This window comes from Letharia lupina, assembly GCF_014066315.1.
Source record: "Letharia lupina isolate WasteWater1 chromosome Unknown contig_21, whole genome shotgun sequence".
Classification (NCBI taxonomy): domain Eukaryota; kingdom Fungi; phylum Ascomycota; class Lecanoromycetes; order Lecanorales; family Parmeliaceae; genus Letharia; species Letharia lupina.
In genome coordinates, this window is record NW_023502990.1 from 1,270,897 (window position 1) to 1,290,773 (window position 19,877).

Genomic DNA, 19,877 nt, shown 5'->3' on the forward strand with positions numbered 1-19,877 from the left:
GAACTTATAGAATTTATATCACTAATTAGCTTAATATCTCCATTCCTTTCCGACATTTCGAAAACTTACTTATTTATATATATATACTTCTTGCTATGAGGATATGGCATTTCTCTGTTTTTTATAGGTAATTGTTATGAGATATCTTAGAGATACTTATAGGGCCACTAGCGTAGGCTTGGCACCGCATATATCTACCTGTAGATCATATAGATAATCAACATCTTTTACTATACACACATATATGATTTAAACCATAATAATTCCTTAATAATTATTCTTAAAAGAATTCTCTAATAAACCTCTTTCTCTATCTACTCTCGCTATATCTTTTATTTATTAGCTAGATCCTCTAGTAAAACTACTTATCTTATTAGATTTAATTTATAATCTCTATATTATTTAATTATAATTAATTTATTAGAAATTTAAATAGATATAGGCTAATGAAAATAATATATTTTAAAATTATAACGAACTCGCTTATATATAGAATAAGATTAATAAGATTTATATTTATTATTAGTTAGCTATCTTTATCATATATTAATCTATACTTTAAGCCTCTATATTATTAATCTATTAATTATTCTTATTCATCTTATCTTCTTAGCTATTATCTATATCTCTTTAAACTTTATAATTAACTTTAGCTCTATTATAATAGAGAATATTAATATTATCTAAAATAAAAGTAGTATTATATCGCTTTTTTTTATATTAAGATAATAATCTTATATATCACGATTTTAATAACCTTACGATCTTACTTACTTATATTATAGCCTAATTAAACTTAGCGTATTAAGGCCTTTCGACCTTTCTATCTTACTATAAATTTTATATTTATAATAATTCTATATAAATAGTATTCTCTTTATACTATAATATAGAGTTATTATATATATTATTAAGTTCTTAATATAATACTATCTATCTTTCTTCTAAAGTAATAATAATTTATTTACTAATTATATTAAATATATAGTTAAAAAGAAAGTATATTATTAAAAAGTTAGTAGCTATAACTAAAGAAGCTTACTACTCGAAAGATTATTTAAAAGAAAATCTTTTATTTATATAAAGGCTAATCTAATTAGATTAAATAAGAATCTAAAAAAAAAATATATCTTTAATATATTAAAAGAAATAGACTCTAGACTAAACCTTCTCTATACTCTTACTAGCTTAATATTAATAAATCTATTAATTTTAAATCTAGATAATATATAAAGTTAAATCGTTATAAGTAAATTATAGATATATTATTATCTAGAAGAACTTAAGAACTTCGATAAGAAGGTCTTAAATATTACTATATTATTCGCACGATATAAGAAAAAGCGTTTTATCTCTAGAAGATATATTATTAAATCTAATTCAAATTATATCGAAGTATAATTTATAAATATTATCGAAGAAGAGTTTATTATAATCTTTATATTTATCGCTAATTTATAGAATTTTATAAAAAGCGCTATTAATACTTAATATAATAGATTAAAAACTTTAATAGAGAGCTTTCGAACTACTAATTATAATATTAAGATACTTTAATAATAAAATAAAAAACTTAATTAAGATATCGCTTATACTAAGATAAAGATATTAATAATTATTATCTAGCTAAATAATAGTAATAACTAATTATCTTATAAATAAGAAATTAATAATAGACTTCGAGATTTATATAATAAATATTATATTAATACTATAGAATTTACTAAAGAAAATAAAAAACTTAAATAAGATTTAAAGTGTAAAGAGTAATAGTTAAAGAAGTAATAATCTTATATATTAACTAATTTAAAAAACTTCGATAAGAAAGATATAGAGGTTATATCTATATCTTATTAATCGAGTATTTTCGTTAGTAGTATTTATCAAAACTTACATTATATCTCTATTACGAATCGCATAGAGGGTATAGAATTAAATAAATGATACTTCGATATTCTAAATTTCTATAATACTAATAATCGAAATAAGTAAAATAACTAGCGTTAATACCTTAAAGCGAAGTTTAGATAAAGCGCTATAATCTTTTTTACTAAATTTAAGAAAATTAATTATATATAGAATTATTATAAATCTACTATATATAACGTTATTAAAATAAGAGTAGATAAAGATATCTTAGACTTATACTAAATTATCTAAGAAATAATTAATAAACTAGATAATATATTCGAAATATATAATAAGATTATTAAATCGAATATTAAGATATTTAATTTTAAATTTAATATAAGAGTAATAGATAAGAAGAAATCGTTTAAGAACTTCTACATATAATTCTCTATAGCTATCGCTTTCTTAGAATTTACTAATATTTATAAGATATTTAACTTAAAACGATTAATCTTTATATATCTAAAATATTAGATTTTAGAATAGCCTTTTAATACTTTTCGAGAATTAATTATTTTTCTATAAGTACTAAATATAAACCTTTAGACTATTAATAATATATTAGATTTAAAGAGTAAGAAAGAGACTAATAAAACTAATAAGAACTTTATCCCCTCGAATAATTAATATAATACTTTCTTTATTAAAAGAAATAATAATATTACTATCGAAAATTCTCATATATAAGAATATAAGTATCTTAAATTATTAATAAATAGAATTCGAAAAGAAGATAGATATTTTAAGTATCTAAAGATTAAATATCGTTTTAGCGATAATAGTACTCTATATAAGAATATAAATCTATTAATAAAAGAATAAATTAATATAATTCTAAAAGCCGTCGACGTTAAGAAGAACATCTTCGTCGAATTACTATAAAAATCGAAAAACTAAACATTTCTAATTAAGTCGCCGCTAGAGACCTAGAAGCCTTACATATAAGAATTAAAGAGTTAGAAATAAAAAGAATACTCGCTTTTATCTCTCTATCCGCGTATATTATTACTATTAAAGCCTCTTTATAAAATAAACGCTAATTAGACTTTTATAAAAAAATTATTATATTAATAAAATAGATTAAGATTAATTATCTCTTAAATATTAAAGCTTTAATACTAAGCTTTATAAATATATCTTTTATTAAAATAAATAAGCTACTTAAAATAGTATTAATATAATTCTATAGATTATAATTAGCTAATAATAAATTTATCTTTATCTTTAATATTATATATATAACCTTAATAAAACTCGCCTTAGAAGATTATATAGAAGAACTTTAATACTTAATTACCTTATTAAAATAATTTAATATTATTTTAGAAATACTATAACTAAAATAGTATAACCCTTATATATTCTTTAGATCTAGAATTATTATACTTAATTTAGATTATTATATATTTAACTATTTATTATATAATAAACCTATTACTATTTAGAGTAATAATAAATTTTTAAAAAAGAACTTAAATTATATAATAAAGATTATATTTAAAGAAAAGAATATAGTAGAGATCTTCACCTATACCTTTATTAAGATAACTAAGAAATTAGAGAATTAAATTATTATTATATAGCTCTAAAACTTCGAATAACTTTTTAATTTTATTAATAAGAAAGTAAAGTTTATTACTAACGTCGCCGCTATTATAGCGAAAAATTATAAAAAATTCTTTTATAAGCTAAGAAAGAAACTACTAACTACGAAATAGCTATAGAAATAAGTTTTTATAGTATATTACGAATAGCTAGACATTTAAAATCTTATTAAAACTAATAAACTTCCCTCTTATCGCTTTATTAACTACGAAATAAACCTTAAAAAAGAAGTTATCTTATTATCGAAAAGGGCTTATAAGCTCTCTAGAGATTAGATATTAATTATAAAAGAAATATATCGATAAGATATTAGAAAAAGGCTATATTAGATTAAGCACTTCTCTTTATATAATATCTATTCTAATTATAAAGAAACTTAATAGAAGATTTAGACTATACGTGAACTATAGAGCTCTTAATATACTTACTATCTCTAATTAAAACGCTTCTCTATTAATTAAAGAGACTCTCGCTAAACTATACGCGGCGAGAATATATAACAAATTCGATATTATAGTCGCTTTCAACGAAATTAGAGTAAAAAAGAATTACGAAGAAAAAACCATATTTCTTACTCGATATAGCCTATTCGAATATATAATAATACCTTTCGAGTTATATAATACTCTTACTACTTTTCAAATATTCATTAATAACACTTTATACGAATATCTAGATATATTCTATATTACCTATCTAGACGATATCCTTATCTATAATAATATTAAAGATAAGTATATTTAGTATATAGAAAAGGTATTAAAAAAACTTTAATAAGCTAGCCTCTATCTTAATATTAATAAATACGACTTTTATATTATTAGAGTTAAATATCTAAAATTAATTATTATAACGAAAGAAGTAAAAATAAATATAAAGAAAATTAAAATTATTACTTAATAAAAGAAACTTAGATATATTAAAGATATATAAGTATTTCTAAAATTCGCTAATTTCTATTAAAAGTTTATTACGAGATACTCTAAAATCGCTATATCTTTAATAAATCTTACTTATACTTAATAGAAGAAAGACTTTATCTATCTATAGACTTAAGAGTATTCTAAATAACTCGCTTTTAAAATACTTAAAAAAGCTTTTATTACTACTTTTATACTTATTTACTTTAATTTAAATAAAAAGATATAACTAGAAATAAACGCGTCTAATTTTATAGTTATTACTATTTTATTATAAGAAGATAAAGATAAAGTACTTAAATCTATAGTATTTCTCTTTAAAAAGATATCTTTTATAGAGTATAATTATAATATTTATAATAAGGAACTTATAGTTATAATATAAGCCTTTAAGAAATAATATTTTAAGCTAACTAATACCTCTATCAAAAACTCTATTAAAGTTATTTTAGATTATAAAAACTTATAATACTTTATATTATCTAAATAACTTAACTCTTATTAAGTAAGATAGATAAAATTTCTCTTTAATTTTAACTTTTATATTATCTATCGATCTAGGAAATAAAGTATTAAATCTAATAGCCTTATTCGATAAATAGAAGATCTATCTAAAAACGAGGATAACGATTATATCTATTATTAATATCGTATAATTCTTAAAAATAATAATCTTAATAAAGATATTAAAAACGTTATATATTTTACTATTATACTTCTAAATAATATAAGAGAAAATATTATCTCTCTAGCTATAATACTATATAAACTTAGCGAATAAAATAATATTAATAATAAGAAGTCTAATAAAGAATTATTATTAAAGACTTCGATAGAGACTTCTTAAGAGGAGTCTTTAGAAGAATTAAGAGAAGTCTCTACTACTAATACTTTTAAGTTATTATATTAAATAAAAAACGCTTATAATTATAATAATATCGCTTAAAAAATTATTTAATTAAAGATATCTAGATAGAGAAAGCTATTATTTAAAATAATTAAAAATAATCTTAAATTAAAATTAAGTAATTATTATCTTTATAATAAGTTATTATACATTAATAATAGACTATATATATCGAATATTCTCGAATTACGAATCAAAATCATTAGAGATATTTATAACTCTCTATTTAAAGATTACGCTAATAGATTATTAATCTATAATAGAATAAATAAACTTTACTATTAATTAAAAATAACGAATTTTATTACTCGCTATATTAAGAGCTATTATATTTATAAAAGATCTAAGACTTATAGAGAGGGCAAATAAGATCTACTTAAACCCCTTTTTATTCCCGAATAATACTAATAAGATATTTCTATTAACTTCATTATACTATTATCTATTTATCTCAGATATAAGCGCCTTTATTAATATATTATAATAGTTATAAATAGACTTAATAAGAAGAAGAAATTCGTTTCTTTAAACTTTCTAAAAGTGAAGGTAGTAGTTTAAGTCTTTATCGAATTTATATAGCGAGAGAAAAGATATCTATTTATTATTATCTTCGACTAAAATATCTAATTTATAATATATTTCTAGAGAAGACTATATGAAAGAATTAAGATTAAACTTAAACTCTTTATTATATTTTATCTCGAAATTAATAAATAAATAGAGAACGCTAACGCTATTCTAAAGTAATATTTTAGAGCTTATATTAATTATAATTAAGATAATTAGATAAATCTATTACTAATAGTAGAGTTCGAAGCTAACTTTAATAAGAACGCCTTATCGAGTATATTATTATTTCTTCTTATTAAAGAATATATTCCTTATTCGAAAATAGAACTTTTAATTTCTTAAAATTAATTCGCTAATTAAAGAGTAAAGAGAGATATTAAATTAGCTAATAGATTTATCAAGAAAATAAATATTATAAGAAATTATCTAAAGAGTTAACTCGAATAATTATAAGCTTTATAAAAAGAATAAGTTAATCGTTACTGGCTCTCTATATTAGAATTTAGAGTCGAAGATATAGTTATACTTAATAGAAGAAATATCAAAATCGTATATCTTAGCAAATTACTAAATTATAAGAATTTTAGATTATTCAAAATTATTAAAGTTTTAAACAATTTCACTTACGAGTTAGAACTCCCGACTTCTATAAACGATATTCACTCTATCTTTTATTTATAATTATTATATCTTAATAATAATAATCTATTATCAAGATAGATTAAGCCTTTACTATCGCCTGTCGATATTAACGAAGAAAGAGAAATCTATAATACTAAAGAAATAGTTTAATTTAAGCTAGATAAATAAAAGAATAATCCCTTAACTAGTAAAAGAGAATATCTTATATATAAAATTAGGTATAAAGACCTCGAGATTAAGGAAAACCTATTTTAATAATTATTTATAAATATAGTAGGATATTCGAATCTAGTAGTAGACTTTTATTATTACCACTTTAAGGCCGTTAACTCTTATTTATTATTTAAAAGATCTTTAGAATAATCTTCTCTATTAGCGCTACTAATCTATAGTAGCTATATTAACTTATAAAAAGATTTTAATATCATAATAAAATACTAAGTTAATGCATTTAAGGATATTACTTCGTATATATCTAGATATACTTTTTATAAGATCGGTATCTACTATATAATAATCGTCGCCGAAGTTTTAAATTAAAGAGAAGGATAATATCACGATTTTAATAATCTTACGATTTTACTTACTTATATTATAACCTAATTAGACTTAACATATTAAGGCCTTTCGATCTTTCTATCTTACTGTGAAACTTATACTTATAATAATTCTATATAGATAGTATTCTCTTCATACTATAATATAGAGTTATTATATATATTATTAAGTCTCTAACATTATAATAGTCTCTCTTCTTCTTTATTTTAAAGTGATAGATCTAAAATATATTAAATAAATCTATTACGAAATATTTAATATTAAATATCTTAATAAGCTATTTAATAGCTTTATTAATCGCCTCGCTAATAATAATAAAAAGATTAAAAGACTTAAAAAACTACTTCGATACTTCGAGGTTTATAATTAAATTATATATTTCTTTATTTATAAAATAGTTATTTTATTTCTTTAAGAAGTCTTATTAAATTATCGCTACTATATTTCTAATTTATTAACTATCTATATCTTCTAATTAATATACTATTTCTATAAAATCTTCGTTTATAATAAAATTTAGCTTTATTAAGACGATATCTATATATAGCGAATATCTAATAATTATTTAGAAAATCGAATTTTAAGATAGCGACTCTCGTCGATTTAATCGAAAGCTTATCTATTATATAATTTATATTTAAATTAGACTTTACCCTAGATATATTATAATATTACTCTTATATCTTCTTATTAAAATACTTAAAACTCTTAATTATTTTACTATAATTAATTTAATTATAATAAATTATATAACTCTTAAGGCTATCGCTATCTATATATATATAATATATATAATTAATTATATTCTTTTATTAATTATATTAACGAAATCTCCGCTAATATTATCTTACTAGATATAAAGTTCTTTTCTACCCCTCGATTATAACTAATATCGAGAGATCTTAAGTCGATAATTAAATTATTTTTATATATACTTATCTCGCTAAGTAAGCCTCTATTAAAAAGATATAATCTATTAAAGAAAGATAATTAAAAGAAATAATTTAAGAATTATCTTAACTAGATATTTATTAATATCTTACTTATAATTATTACCCGCGATATTAAAATAAGCTATTAAGATCTTAATTAATTATTATTAAGTAAATTCTATCTAAATATTACTATAGTATTTAAAATATTATTTAAAGATTTTTAAAAGTAGAAGAATAATAACCGTCTAATAAGGTTAGATATAAAACTCTTAAAATACTTTATTTCGTCTTTATTAGACCTTATCTTAAAGTATAATAATAACTAAAGAAGAATTTATAATCTTTTTTTTCTACGATTATAATTCGTTAATTATTATATTTATAAGATTTACGAAGTACTCGAGTATATTATATTAAACGATATTATTAATATTCTACTTATTTAGAGTAAGAGTATAATTATAATTAAATAAGACCTCGTTAATATATTTAGATATATTTCTATAGTCGAATCGAACTTTTAATTATTAGATTTCTTTTGAAATAGCTTTTATTATATCGATAGATTCTTATTATTTAGCTTACGTATCGTATTCTTTATTTTTAATTTATTCGCTAAGACCCTTTATTAAATACTCGTTATTATTTTATTCTAAAGTATTATTTTTTACTATTTAGATAATTTCTTCGCTATTCTTTCGTTTAATAGCGATATAGTTTAATTTAATAAGAACTTTAATATCGTCTATAATAACTATAGTCTAAAGATAAATTATATTAAGAATAAGAAAGATACTTTTATTAAATTTTTAGAAATTTAATTCGATAGTAAGAAGATAAAGATTAAACTCTCTTTTAATAAGCTAAAAAGAGCGAGAAAATCGATAAAAGCTCTTCTAAATAGGCGGAGTATCTTCTATAACGAGCTTAAGTTAGCGATAGATCTACTATCCTTCTTCGTTAAAGTAATAATCTCTAATAAAATCTTTTTAAAAAGATTCTACTTTATACTATTTAAAAAATAAAAATATTACTATATTATCGTTATAATCGTAATAGATCTACGCTAGTAAAATATCTTTTTATTTAAATAAAATGAGATATATCTACTTCGCTATATAATCGTATATCGTTATTATTCTATATAAATAAATACTTTTAATAAGTATAAAATAAAAGGGTATATTCTCGAGAATATCGTTATTTATTCTAAATTAGACGATATATTTAATATATACTTTACTACTTATTATCGTAAGAAGAATATTTAATTTAAAGAGATACTTATTATTTTTATAATTATTTATAGATAGCTACTTCGCTTATATTAATTATATCTTATACTTTATTATAATAATAACGCTATTATTAAAGATATTAATAGTAATTTTATATATAGACTAACTATAATATTACTTAGATAAATAATTATATTATTCGCTTAATATAATATCGTTTATAATATAATTTAGATCTCTATTAAATAAAATACTTTAATTAACTTACTTTCTCGCTTTAAATTTAATAAAATTATTAATTTATATTTATAGTTAAGCGCTTTTAATCTATATAAAAAATATTAAATCGCGATTTATCTAAATTATAATATAAGAAGACTTCTCTAAATTATAATATTACGAGATATCTCTAATAAGGTCTAGTTAATAAGATAAAAAATAGCTATTAAACGACGAAGGCCTTCTATATCGAGTTTTATACTCTATTAAGAACTATTATATTTCTCGCTATTATTTAATTATTTATTAGCTAAATAATATATCTAATTAATTATTATATTTAGATTAAATTTATTAAGACCTATTTTATAGATATTTAATTAGTCTATATAAATATAAAATTTAAGAATCTTAAGATCTTTTATTATTTACTATTATAGCGAGTAATTATTAATATTTATAGATTATATAGCGAGGTCGATATTAAAGAATATCGTTTAATTACGCGAGATCTACTACTTTATATCTTTACTTAATTTAATAAAACTTCTCTTAAGAGAGCTATCTTATATACTTTCTTTTATCTTATATTTATTATATTTCTTTATATAGACGAATTTATATAATTCTAAATTAAATTTAAAAGTAACGACTTTAGATAATAGTATATTATAAGATATTTAATTACGCTATATAGCTATCTATAAAGCTATTACTACTATTCTTAAAAACGAATTTATTTAGAAAAGAGATTACGCTATCTATTATCGCTGTAAATAATAATATTTACTTTATTTATTCACTATAAAACTTATTTACTCGCTTCTCTATTAATAGATTATTATTACTATTTAATTCGAATAAGATCTTTATAAGATAATATATTATCGCTATATTATATAGTACTCTATATATACTTAATTACTTAAGCTATTACTTAGAATACTCTTTTTATAAAAAAATCGCTATTTTTGTAAGAGACGTCGATTTAATTAATAACGAGATTTAACTACTTAATCGTTAGAAGTCTAATTTATATCGCTTATATATCGAGATATATCTAGTCTATATTCTTATTATATTATATTATCTCTACTATTCTTATATAGTTTAAAGTTAATAAGTTTCTATTAAATAAGAATTATCTATTTTAGAAGTTTTTCTAGAGCTAAGCTATATAGTAAATTACTATCTATATATAGCTAGATCTTAAAACTTAACTAATTATTATTTAGAACTTATTTATATATATAGTTTTTATAAAATATTTAATAAGATAATATTAATCGCTATAGCTTAATTAAAAGCTAATAAAGATATAGTATATACTTATAATAGAATAATCGAGATTACTATATTAGAAAAGCCTTAAATAGACGATATTTCTATCTATTTTTTACTCTTTATTCTTATTTCTCTCGTCGTAAAAAGAGGTTTTTACACTTTTCTTATTTACTTACGCCTTATTTTTTTAGCGTTTTCTTATACTTAGACTTTAGATCTTCTATTTTATATAGAGGAAGTTTTTCTAGGACTAAGCTATATAGTGGACCACTATCTATATGTAGCTAGGCCTTAGAACCCAGCCAATCATTATTTAGAACTCATTTGTGCGTGTAGTTTTCGTGGGACGTTTAGCGAGACAACACTAGCAGGGGGAAATTGCAGTCACGTGACTTGTAGATCTTTCATTACGGCACAGCAGGAAGTCAATTTCAACCTCACACTTACACCTTCAACAACCACTACCTACATCGAGTGATCGCCTTTCCGTCAAGGATATCTTGTACTATAGCTTCCATCAAGAGCACTCGGCTAAAGCAACAAGCAATGATGATCCTTGTGCTCCGTTAGTGCGGGGTTGACTGTCAGAATATCAGGTTAAGTAGAACGAGTGCTGTGTAGGTTGCATGAATTATTCTATCTCAGGACTCCCCTGGGCCAGTACTTGTACCCCACACAAATCAGGTGGTTGTTCCAACAGGTGGCTGGGAGGAGGCCGGGAACCTTATTTCGACATTGACTTCCCTCCTCAGTGGGCTTTGTCAGGACGCTCTGTCAACTTGTAAAGGAGGCATGGAGCTTGACCAGTGTCGAATGGTTCATTCTTTGTTGTGTGAAGGAGATGACAAGGGCTGTGAGTACAAAAGTCGTGCTGGTAATCTATTGTACACGACAGAACAGTTCCACCTTCTCATCAGCTGCTGACCTTTGCTAGTCCGCCTCAGACCACGCACAGACTTGTTTAATAAGCAACGCTCACTCTAACTGCTCGCTGATTCCATGACAGCAAGTTCTTGTATACCAAACATCGAAAGAAGCGAGAGAGGGATGGTGTAATGCAAGTGAGGATCCGTCCGGACCATAACCAACGCGACAGGCCTCCTACCATGAGCCTGCACAAGTGTTCGGTCCATGACAAAAGCTAAAGTTGCCACGCACTAGGTCTAGTTGGCATTGCTCTGGATCTGTCTGGTAGCTGGTGTAGTAACGAGTCAGCGTCTGTTGTGCTCAACTAAGGTAAGATGACTCACAGGCAGGGGCAGATGGCTACCCAGTGACCGCCACGCTTCATCGCCCTCGCTGAATTCGGAGTTTGGGTTTGACCTTTGCTTTGTATTGTTCGGCCTGGAAAGTCTCGTCGGCTTTGATTGCTTCCGTATGCTGAACCTTTGCCGGACTTTTTCCTTTGGGTCCCTTCCAGATCTTCTCCGCTTTTCCATACTCCATGTTTTGAGAGTTTCCCGTTTTTAGAGCCTGCTGAGTTTTTTTGGCCGCCGTTTTCGCAAGCTTGTCAACGGTGGGAAGCTTGTCATCCCACCGGACCTTTCCTGTCGCCATAGTATCTGCTCTGGCGGCGAGAGCTGCCGCGACTTGTGCGTCTCGAACGGATCTCTTCGCCTTTAGTTGGTTCATCTCGAATCGCCTCTCGCCTTCCTCACACAAGACACATGTCTTCCCTTCCTTGTCAAGGCAGTATACCTCTGGATGGTATGAACAATGGAACACATGCTCCAGTTCCACGCACCGTGGCACTGCGTTTTTGCCGCAGTAGGGACTAAATGTGGTCAGCAATGTCTTGAATACAGATTCATCACAGGGTGTTGTTTGCCGTACCAGTGATGAGGACTATGTACGCCCATGCTAGCAATCTGGACCTCTTTTGTGTCAGCAAAGTCACCCTGGGAGCGAGTAGTATGTTTCATACTCTTGTATGATTGGGTTGAGGCTGTTCGAGCATGTCAGCAGAATGCTCATAATAGACAATTAATGGTATGACCAACTTTGTTGTGTGTCCTTCGGATGTTTTGAACTGATACATGTCAGCAGTCGAACTCGACGTTAGTAGGCAAGGATCACTGACTTTGATGTGTTTTCGATAGAAAGTGGTAGTGAAAGACAGGATGGCGGGTACCTCTTTTGAACGATACTGTTGGACCCCCAACGAGTTGATGGAAAAGGTTGAATGAGACAGGAGGCTTGTTGAAACCTCTTGTTGAAGGGAACCTCTTGGTGAAGGAGGCTATCTTGAAAGGTGGATCGTGTGGGTTGAGGTGTCAAGGTAAGGAACCTTGCTCGATTTTATAGCATCAAGAGCCATAGGAAACACGCTAAGCCTGTGTGTATATATTTACCTCGCGTATTGGTCATTTCAACACAGCTGTATTTGACCACCCATGTACAGTTTCATTTCACTCCCGCTTACTCTACTCTAGGCTCCCTCCTAACACACCAATTTCCCAACACACAAGCTTCCCAACACGCTAAGCACTTAACTTCTGACATCAAAATCCTGCTTATTCTGAGCCTATCTAGCGACATATCCTGGATGCTAGGAGAGCAGTGAAAGCTGGCACTGACGCTAAGTCTGTCTGTGAGCGCTGTTGTAGTAGCGCAGAGCAATCTTTGACGGCCGTCAGATGTGAGGCACCAGAGACAAACAGACGGATACCTGCACTTGCAAATCGCACCACGCTAGGATCAGGTTCATCGATCCAATATACCCAACCCTGCTCCTAAAACTGTTTCCGATACCGACTTACACCACGCCGTGCTCGATCCGGTTCTTCACGTCAAGGCACAACAGGGGCTTGCAAACTGTTTTGTGTATGTTTATCGGTGAGTCACCTTGCTTCAACCAAGACATTTTCCATTGCTGATAGCTTACAAGAGCTCGGAACCGTGCATTGACGTGTTCATGGACATGACTATCAACACCCTCAATCCAAACGTTTCAGACATGGCAAGCTCCAGTGATGAGAATGATCGGATCCGCATGCTTGGTTTATACGAAGAGGAAATGAATGTCTTCGGCAGAATCTTGCGAACCATGAACCTCGACAAGATTCCCGACTTCGCATCTGATGTTCGCCAGTACGGCCATCGCTCTACAGTCAATAGCCCTGTCCAGGGTCTGTCTGAGCCTTGCTCGATCAGCTGCAAGGTCATCAATCCTCCTCTCTATGGATCTTTCCATATCGTATTTCCCATCGAATTCGCGGATGGAGCGAAGTGGATGCTCAAGATTCCCGCCAAAGGCGATCACTTCGACTCCGTTGCTGCTGCTGCCTTGGCATCCGAAGCACGGACTATGCAGATGCTTAGAAGAGAGACCAGCATACCAGTCCCAATAGTCTACGCATTCGATACATCTTCTAATAACGATCTCTTGACTCCCTTCATTCTAATGGAGAAGCTGGATGGTAGACCGTTATATCATCTGTGGTTCGATAGCGAGGTGCCGAAGGCTCGTCTTGAGCATTTTCGTATCAAAGCCCTCCAGAGCCTTGCTGGAGCTATGGTGCAGCTAAACAAGTTCACCCTTAATACTGGTGGCTCTCTTGTTTTCAATCCTGATGGTACTCCTGTTGGTCTTGGTGGTGCAAAGGTAGTGGATGGAGTAGCTATATTCAACAAGGCCAGAGCATCTCAGGTCCATCAAACAACCTCCGACAAGGGCGACGAGAGCAACCCCGATGACCTTCGTGTCGAAGCAGCCAAATCTAGCATCCCTAACGCATTTGGGTGTAGTCAGATCAACGCCGACAAGAGCGATGATGATGACATCATCTACGAGCGTGGCCCATTCAGCAACCCGAAAGAATATTTCATGTCCAATCTAGACAGATCTGACCCTGCTTTCAGAGCTGATGCATATGAGCGGGGGACCGATAGGTCTCTTCGCCTGTTCATCGAGTGGGCTTTTGCCAATTCTCGAGATCATGACCGACGTTTTGTCCTCGCCCATCCTGATCTGGATGTCCAAAATATCTTGGTAGCCGAAGACGGTACATTGACCGGCTTGATTGACTGGGACGGAGTCGCAGCCGTGCCCCGTGAAGTTGGATGCGCCCAGTATCCGCTATGGTTGATGCGCGATTGGGTGCTATTACGGTATGAGTACGATATAGACAAAGGAAGAGCTTGTACACGCGCCGGATACGAAGAGAGCTCGCCTGCAGAGCTTGCAAGCTATCGCGCCTTGTACGCCCACTTGATGGAAGTGGAGATTGAGAAGATGACCGGTGGTTCAAATAAGAGGACTACCTTCGGAACGTCACCAAAGCAGGAAGCCGATTTGACACGCAGATCCTTGATCATGAGGAACCTGGATCTTTCAGCAGGTGACCCTTGGGTTGCTTTGGGTACTGTGAATCACATTATCGATCAGATTGAGGAACTGACAGCTCCTGGATGGGAGGACACAGATTCCATTTCCTCATTTTCCAGTGGCAGTGACTCTGACAGTGACTCTAGCAGGAGTGTTGACAGTAGTATCAAAGAAGAAGATACAGAACCCCAAGCTCCTGAAACAAACGAGCAAGGCTCGATTGGTATGAGAGTGAGTGTTTCTGCTCATGGGGCAGACCAAGAATCTAAAGAGATGGAATTCATTGTGCCTGAAGTGACTGTCAAGGTCATAAACAACTCTTGGGGAGCAGGGGCACAGGATCGGGTATTCCCGGCCCCCTTGGGGGCGTCTCAAACAGACGTTGGCAAATCCAAGACGCACAAAGCATCCAAAGTGGATCCTGAAGAAGACTGCTCCACGACATCAGCTCATCTAGGTTGGACACGCAGACTCCTTCGATTTGGCTGCAACACTGCAGAGAAATCTCTGAGGAAACTAGCAAAGATCGGCTATGCCCTAGAAATTGCCGTTGACGAAGCCGCAGAGCTATCATCTGAAGCTGGAGTACAATCTGCCGTGACTGTTGCGGAAGAAAATTCTGGGAAGGTGGGGGAGCTCGACACTCCACAGCAAATAAATGCGATTGAGCTTTCTGAAGAGATGGGAACGAAGCAACTCAAAGACACCCTGTCAACTAACGATACGAGAATGCCGGAGCAGCTCAACGACGTTGGGTCGATCGGGTCCACTGCAGATGTACAGAAAATCCCATCAACTCAAACGGTTATCATTTCAGACAGGATCAAAAGATCTGCCTCTATCCCACCCACCGTAGAGCCGCAAGACATTCTGTTACGAAAGGGTGAGCTCCTGCAAGCAGCGAGGGCGGTGAAGAAGGCGGAAAGAAAGGCTCATTATCTTGCTGACAAAGCGGCAATAAAGAAAGAGCTAAAAGTGTGGGAGAACATTGCTCTTGCGGTTTGGCGTCGCGGTATTTCTCTCGAGCAGCTCCAACTGAACCAGGGCAAGATTGCTAGCTCGGTTGTCGATATGCTCCGCTCGGAGCAAGAGCATGAGGATGGTCTAGCAGTGAGTACTCATCTCACATCAGCGACTGAAGCAACCGCTGCCGCCGCCGAGATGGTAGATAGCAGTGCAGCTGCTCTGAGCCGTCTTGAAGACAATTCCATGCAGTCAAAAGGGGAACCAGAGGAAGTCCGGCTAGAAGAAGACGTGCCACAGACCGCGAAGGTCAACGGCGATGAGCCGTCGAGGACTTCCAAGGTCACCATTACCGGTGTTGCAGAGAATAGTAGACTTGAGTCGAAGGCTCACCGGATTTCCATGAAAATTTCGAATACCACATGTCAAGCTATTCGTGAACCGGAGAACACCGTCTTCGAAATCTTCGAAGACAACAAAGACGAGTCAGAGTCGCCCAATGCCATTTTGTCCACACCACAGCCTCAAGCTGGGTTGTGTCTTGCTCGGAACTCCCGTACCTCGAAGTCAAATGGCAGTAAGAAGAGAACGAAAAAGCCGACGACAGCTAAAGGGGACAAGACGTCGCCTGCATTGGGAAAAGAAAATCCTTCTTCATCAGAATGGTCTGCGTTCAACACTCTCCCCAACAATTCTGTTTCAACGAACCAACCAGAAGTACCACCCGAAGAAGATGACTTTGCTGTTGGGTTCAACATTGGGCAGAAGAACAAGATGCTCCACGAAGAAGCGGCTAGAGACTTCACCAAAGTAAGAGAATCGCAGACATCGTCCGGGTCCTCATCTACGTCTAGAGAATGTGTGCTACCGGCGACCGCTAAAACCTCTTACAGCCTTAGAGCTCTTTGCAAGTTTGGGACCTCGTACTTCACGCAGATCCTCTTTAACCGCAACCAATCCAAGGAAGACAAAGGGTGCTTGTCTCAGGAAAGCAGTGTAATCAGTGAGAGTGGTAATGAAGAAGAAGGAGGAAGCGACGTCGAAGATACTCACTCTAGTGCCACTTCGCTAAGTGACGACCAAGCCAATGATGAAGAGAACCATGAAATCAAGGAAGATAAAGATGATACGCCACAATTTGCAGTCATTGCTATCAATGAAGGCCATGGAGGTGGATGCGGTGGAGATGAAGATGGCGAAGAATTTGACGAAGAGGGACGCGAAGAAGGTAGAATAAACGAAGCGATGGGACAGACGAACCACCACAAGCATGCGTCATTCGCCAAAGGCTCGCCCGAGGAAGACGGGCTCATCAAGTCTTGCGCATCTCGAAGGACGTATGACCCCTGCAGTGAAGATTGGGTAGAGGCAAAGAATTTCGACAAACCAACCAAGGTTGGAAGCACCCCTACAACAAGTGACAAAGCACGAATTGGCGAAATGATTGACGACAATGACGGCGGAGATGGAGGGGATGCGAACATTGAATCCGGCCATGAGGATCAAGCTTGCGGCGACGAAGGGGTTGAATCTTTGGGTGACTCAGACATACCTGAATTCGAGGATCATGGCGGATTTGATCGCTACACCGTCTGCAACCTCCTAGGGATGGGGGAACTTGACGAGCTGCGCCTGCTACGCCTGAAAGAGGGGTTTTTGATGCTACTTGAGCAGTATTGAGGCTCGATGAAGGGTTTGGGGGGGAGTCACATGCTGTCGAAGAGGGTGAGGATGGAGATGAACACTTTAGGGGATAAAAAGGAGCGTTTCAAGTGCTGGAGGCCATCACGTCGTGGGTCGTTAGCAAGGGCAATGTGAGACGAGGTAGTGGACTCCAAGGAGTTTGGCGATGTATAGGGTCTTTCTTCACGAGATGGTGAAGCGGTTACATACGATATTTGGGGACGGCATAAAGCTCAGCTGGCTCTGGCGAGTCAAAGCGCCTAGAAGCATGGAAAATGGTAGAGACAGGGTATTTCTTTTTTCCTTTGCAGCGAGAGAGATTCCTATGGTCATGATTGTATTTAGACTCGATGATTGGCTCGCATACATAGATAGCCATTGAGGCAATCTTTCTCGGGCGCTGTCTAAATTACTAGATCTTCCACAAGCGTCGATAAGACTCAAAGAATCACGAAACGAGACTAACTATCCCATGTAATAGCATATCCTGCGGTTTAATCGTTGAATAGAGATGATTCAAACTCATAGTAATGCTCATGCGTGCAGATTGAGTTCTATACTTTGAGGACTCTATACTGTGGGCTTGGAAGAAAATGTGAATGCAAATATTCAAGGGTCACGCTTAGAAGTAACCCCAAGAGTTCTAGATCTAACAAAATAATGCCGTCTTCCATCACTCCAGATACAGGCCCTTGGGGTAGTGTCGAATGAGAGGAAATAGGTGCTGTTTACAAGCGCTTTCCCCAGACAAGTAACAAATGCGGCGTCCTTGCTCGAACATGCTTAAAAGCCATGGTTCTCTATACTAAGCATCCGTAGTACTATTCGCTTGCTGCCAAATCCTGCTTATTGGATAATGTGTGCATTCAGTGATCTCATAGCATGTAGAATAGTTATTCTATTGTGATATTCTATAAAGTATATAAGAAGAATGGAGGTAGACTATCTATTTATGGTGTGAAGCCCACGCTAAGGCTATTTGCCACTTGTGTCTTTGCCACCATGAGGAGTAGTAATAACACCTATTTGGAACTTAGTAGTGTAGCCATGCTGGCCTCCTATTGGCTGATTCCAACACTGCTTGAGCCTTGGCTTTGCCCTTTCCTTTCTCCTTTGCGACCCTGCTCCACCTCTGGAGCCAACTGTGCCCCGGAGAGCTGCTGCTTCTCCCTCTTTGGCCACTTTCGTGACTTCTGAGTTACCCCAGCTTTGGCAGTCGCTTTTTGTCGAGGTTTTTCGGGCTTCTTGATGATTTCCCTCTGGTTATCATTATTTGTGTTCGCGAAGTCAGCGTTACCGGCGTCCTTAGCCTTCCTCTCCAGCTTCCTCACGCGATCTTGCTCCCTCTGTGCTCTTTCCCTTCGGTCCCATTCGTCCATGGATTCTATGCATTTACCACTTTTTCTCCAAAAGTGGTTGGGGTGGATCCGGCACTGGTACAAGTGGTGTATCTCAACGCGGAAAGTGGATATTGGTACTGCCACACCAGCTCGGAATAGTTAGGTAGCATCCGGTTTTTGGTGTTCTTGTAGTCGTTCCGGTGATGGCTGCCTCCTACTTTTCTTTCCTACCATGGCAACGTAAACAGGGACCGGAATAAGTCTGTAAGGCGAGCCATACCCTAGTACGTCTTGACGTCCTTTGAGCGTTTGTCGTGTTTAGGTCAAGACGTTTTGAGCTACATCATGTTAGCATCAAAGCTCGATGATGTGATCTGGGTGAGACAAGCCTTGATGCGTTCTCGACAGATCAGAGAGGATCGAAGTCCAAAGACGTGGCGAATGTTGTTGAGAGATTTGGTAATGAGATCCGTTGTAGGATTTTTTCTCCCTAATGGAAGTGGAAAAGTAGAAGGGTGGTGAGTGTTCCCTGTGGCAGCAGCGGCCGTGCACAAGATGCAAAAACTATGTTTATATATTTACTTGGTGTCTCAGTCAGTTTTGTAATTCCAATTCTCGGCACAACGGACACTACCTCTTGTCTCTTCATGACGAGCTGTAATTGCGTTGGTATGTGTGTAGTGTAATACAAAGAAATTTTAATGGCGGCTATGGAGTGCAATATATATGGTACATCAAGACGCTAGTAGAGGACCTTGTCCTAATCGACACATAG

The 19,877-nt window shown here is 32.4% G+C and overlaps 3 protein-coding genes across 3 annotated transcripts; 1 reads left to right on the plus strand and 2 right to left on the minus strand.

Annotated features, from left to right (window-relative positions):
- Positions 1-12,076: 12,076 nt before the first annotated feature.
- On the minus strand, positions 12,077-12,827 carry HO133_005578 (uncharacterized protein; the record flags this gene model as incomplete). Its single annotated transcript, XM_037296487.1, has 5 exons — positions 12,077-12,489; positions 12,534-12,563; positions 12,623-12,657; positions 12,714-12,734; positions 12,790-12,827. The coding sequence occupies 5 exons, from the start codon at positions 12,825-12,827 to the stop codon at positions 12,077-12,079; spliced, it is 537 nt and encodes a 178-aa protein (XP_037148469.1).
- An 876-nt stretch (positions 12,828-13,703) lies between these two features.
- Positions 13,704-17,759, plus strand: HO133_005579 (uncharacterized protein; the record flags this gene model as incomplete). The annotated part of the gene is made up of 1 exon (XM_037296488.1): positions 13,704-17,759. The coding sequence occupies one exon, from the start codon at positions 13,704-13,706 to the stop codon at positions 17,757-17,759; it is 4,056 nt and encodes a 1,351-aa protein (XP_037148470.1).
- A 978-nt stretch (positions 17,760-18,737) lies between these two features.
- Positions 18,738-19,141, minus strand: HO133_005580 (uncharacterized protein; the record flags this gene model as incomplete). The annotated part of the gene is given in 2 exon segments (XM_037296489.1): positions 18,738-18,827; positions 18,839-19,141. 2 exon segments carry the CDS (start codon positions 19,139-19,141, stop codon positions 18,738-18,740), a joined length of 393 nt encoding a protein of 130 aa, XP_037148471.1.
- Positions 19,142-19,877: the final 736 nt, after the last annotated feature.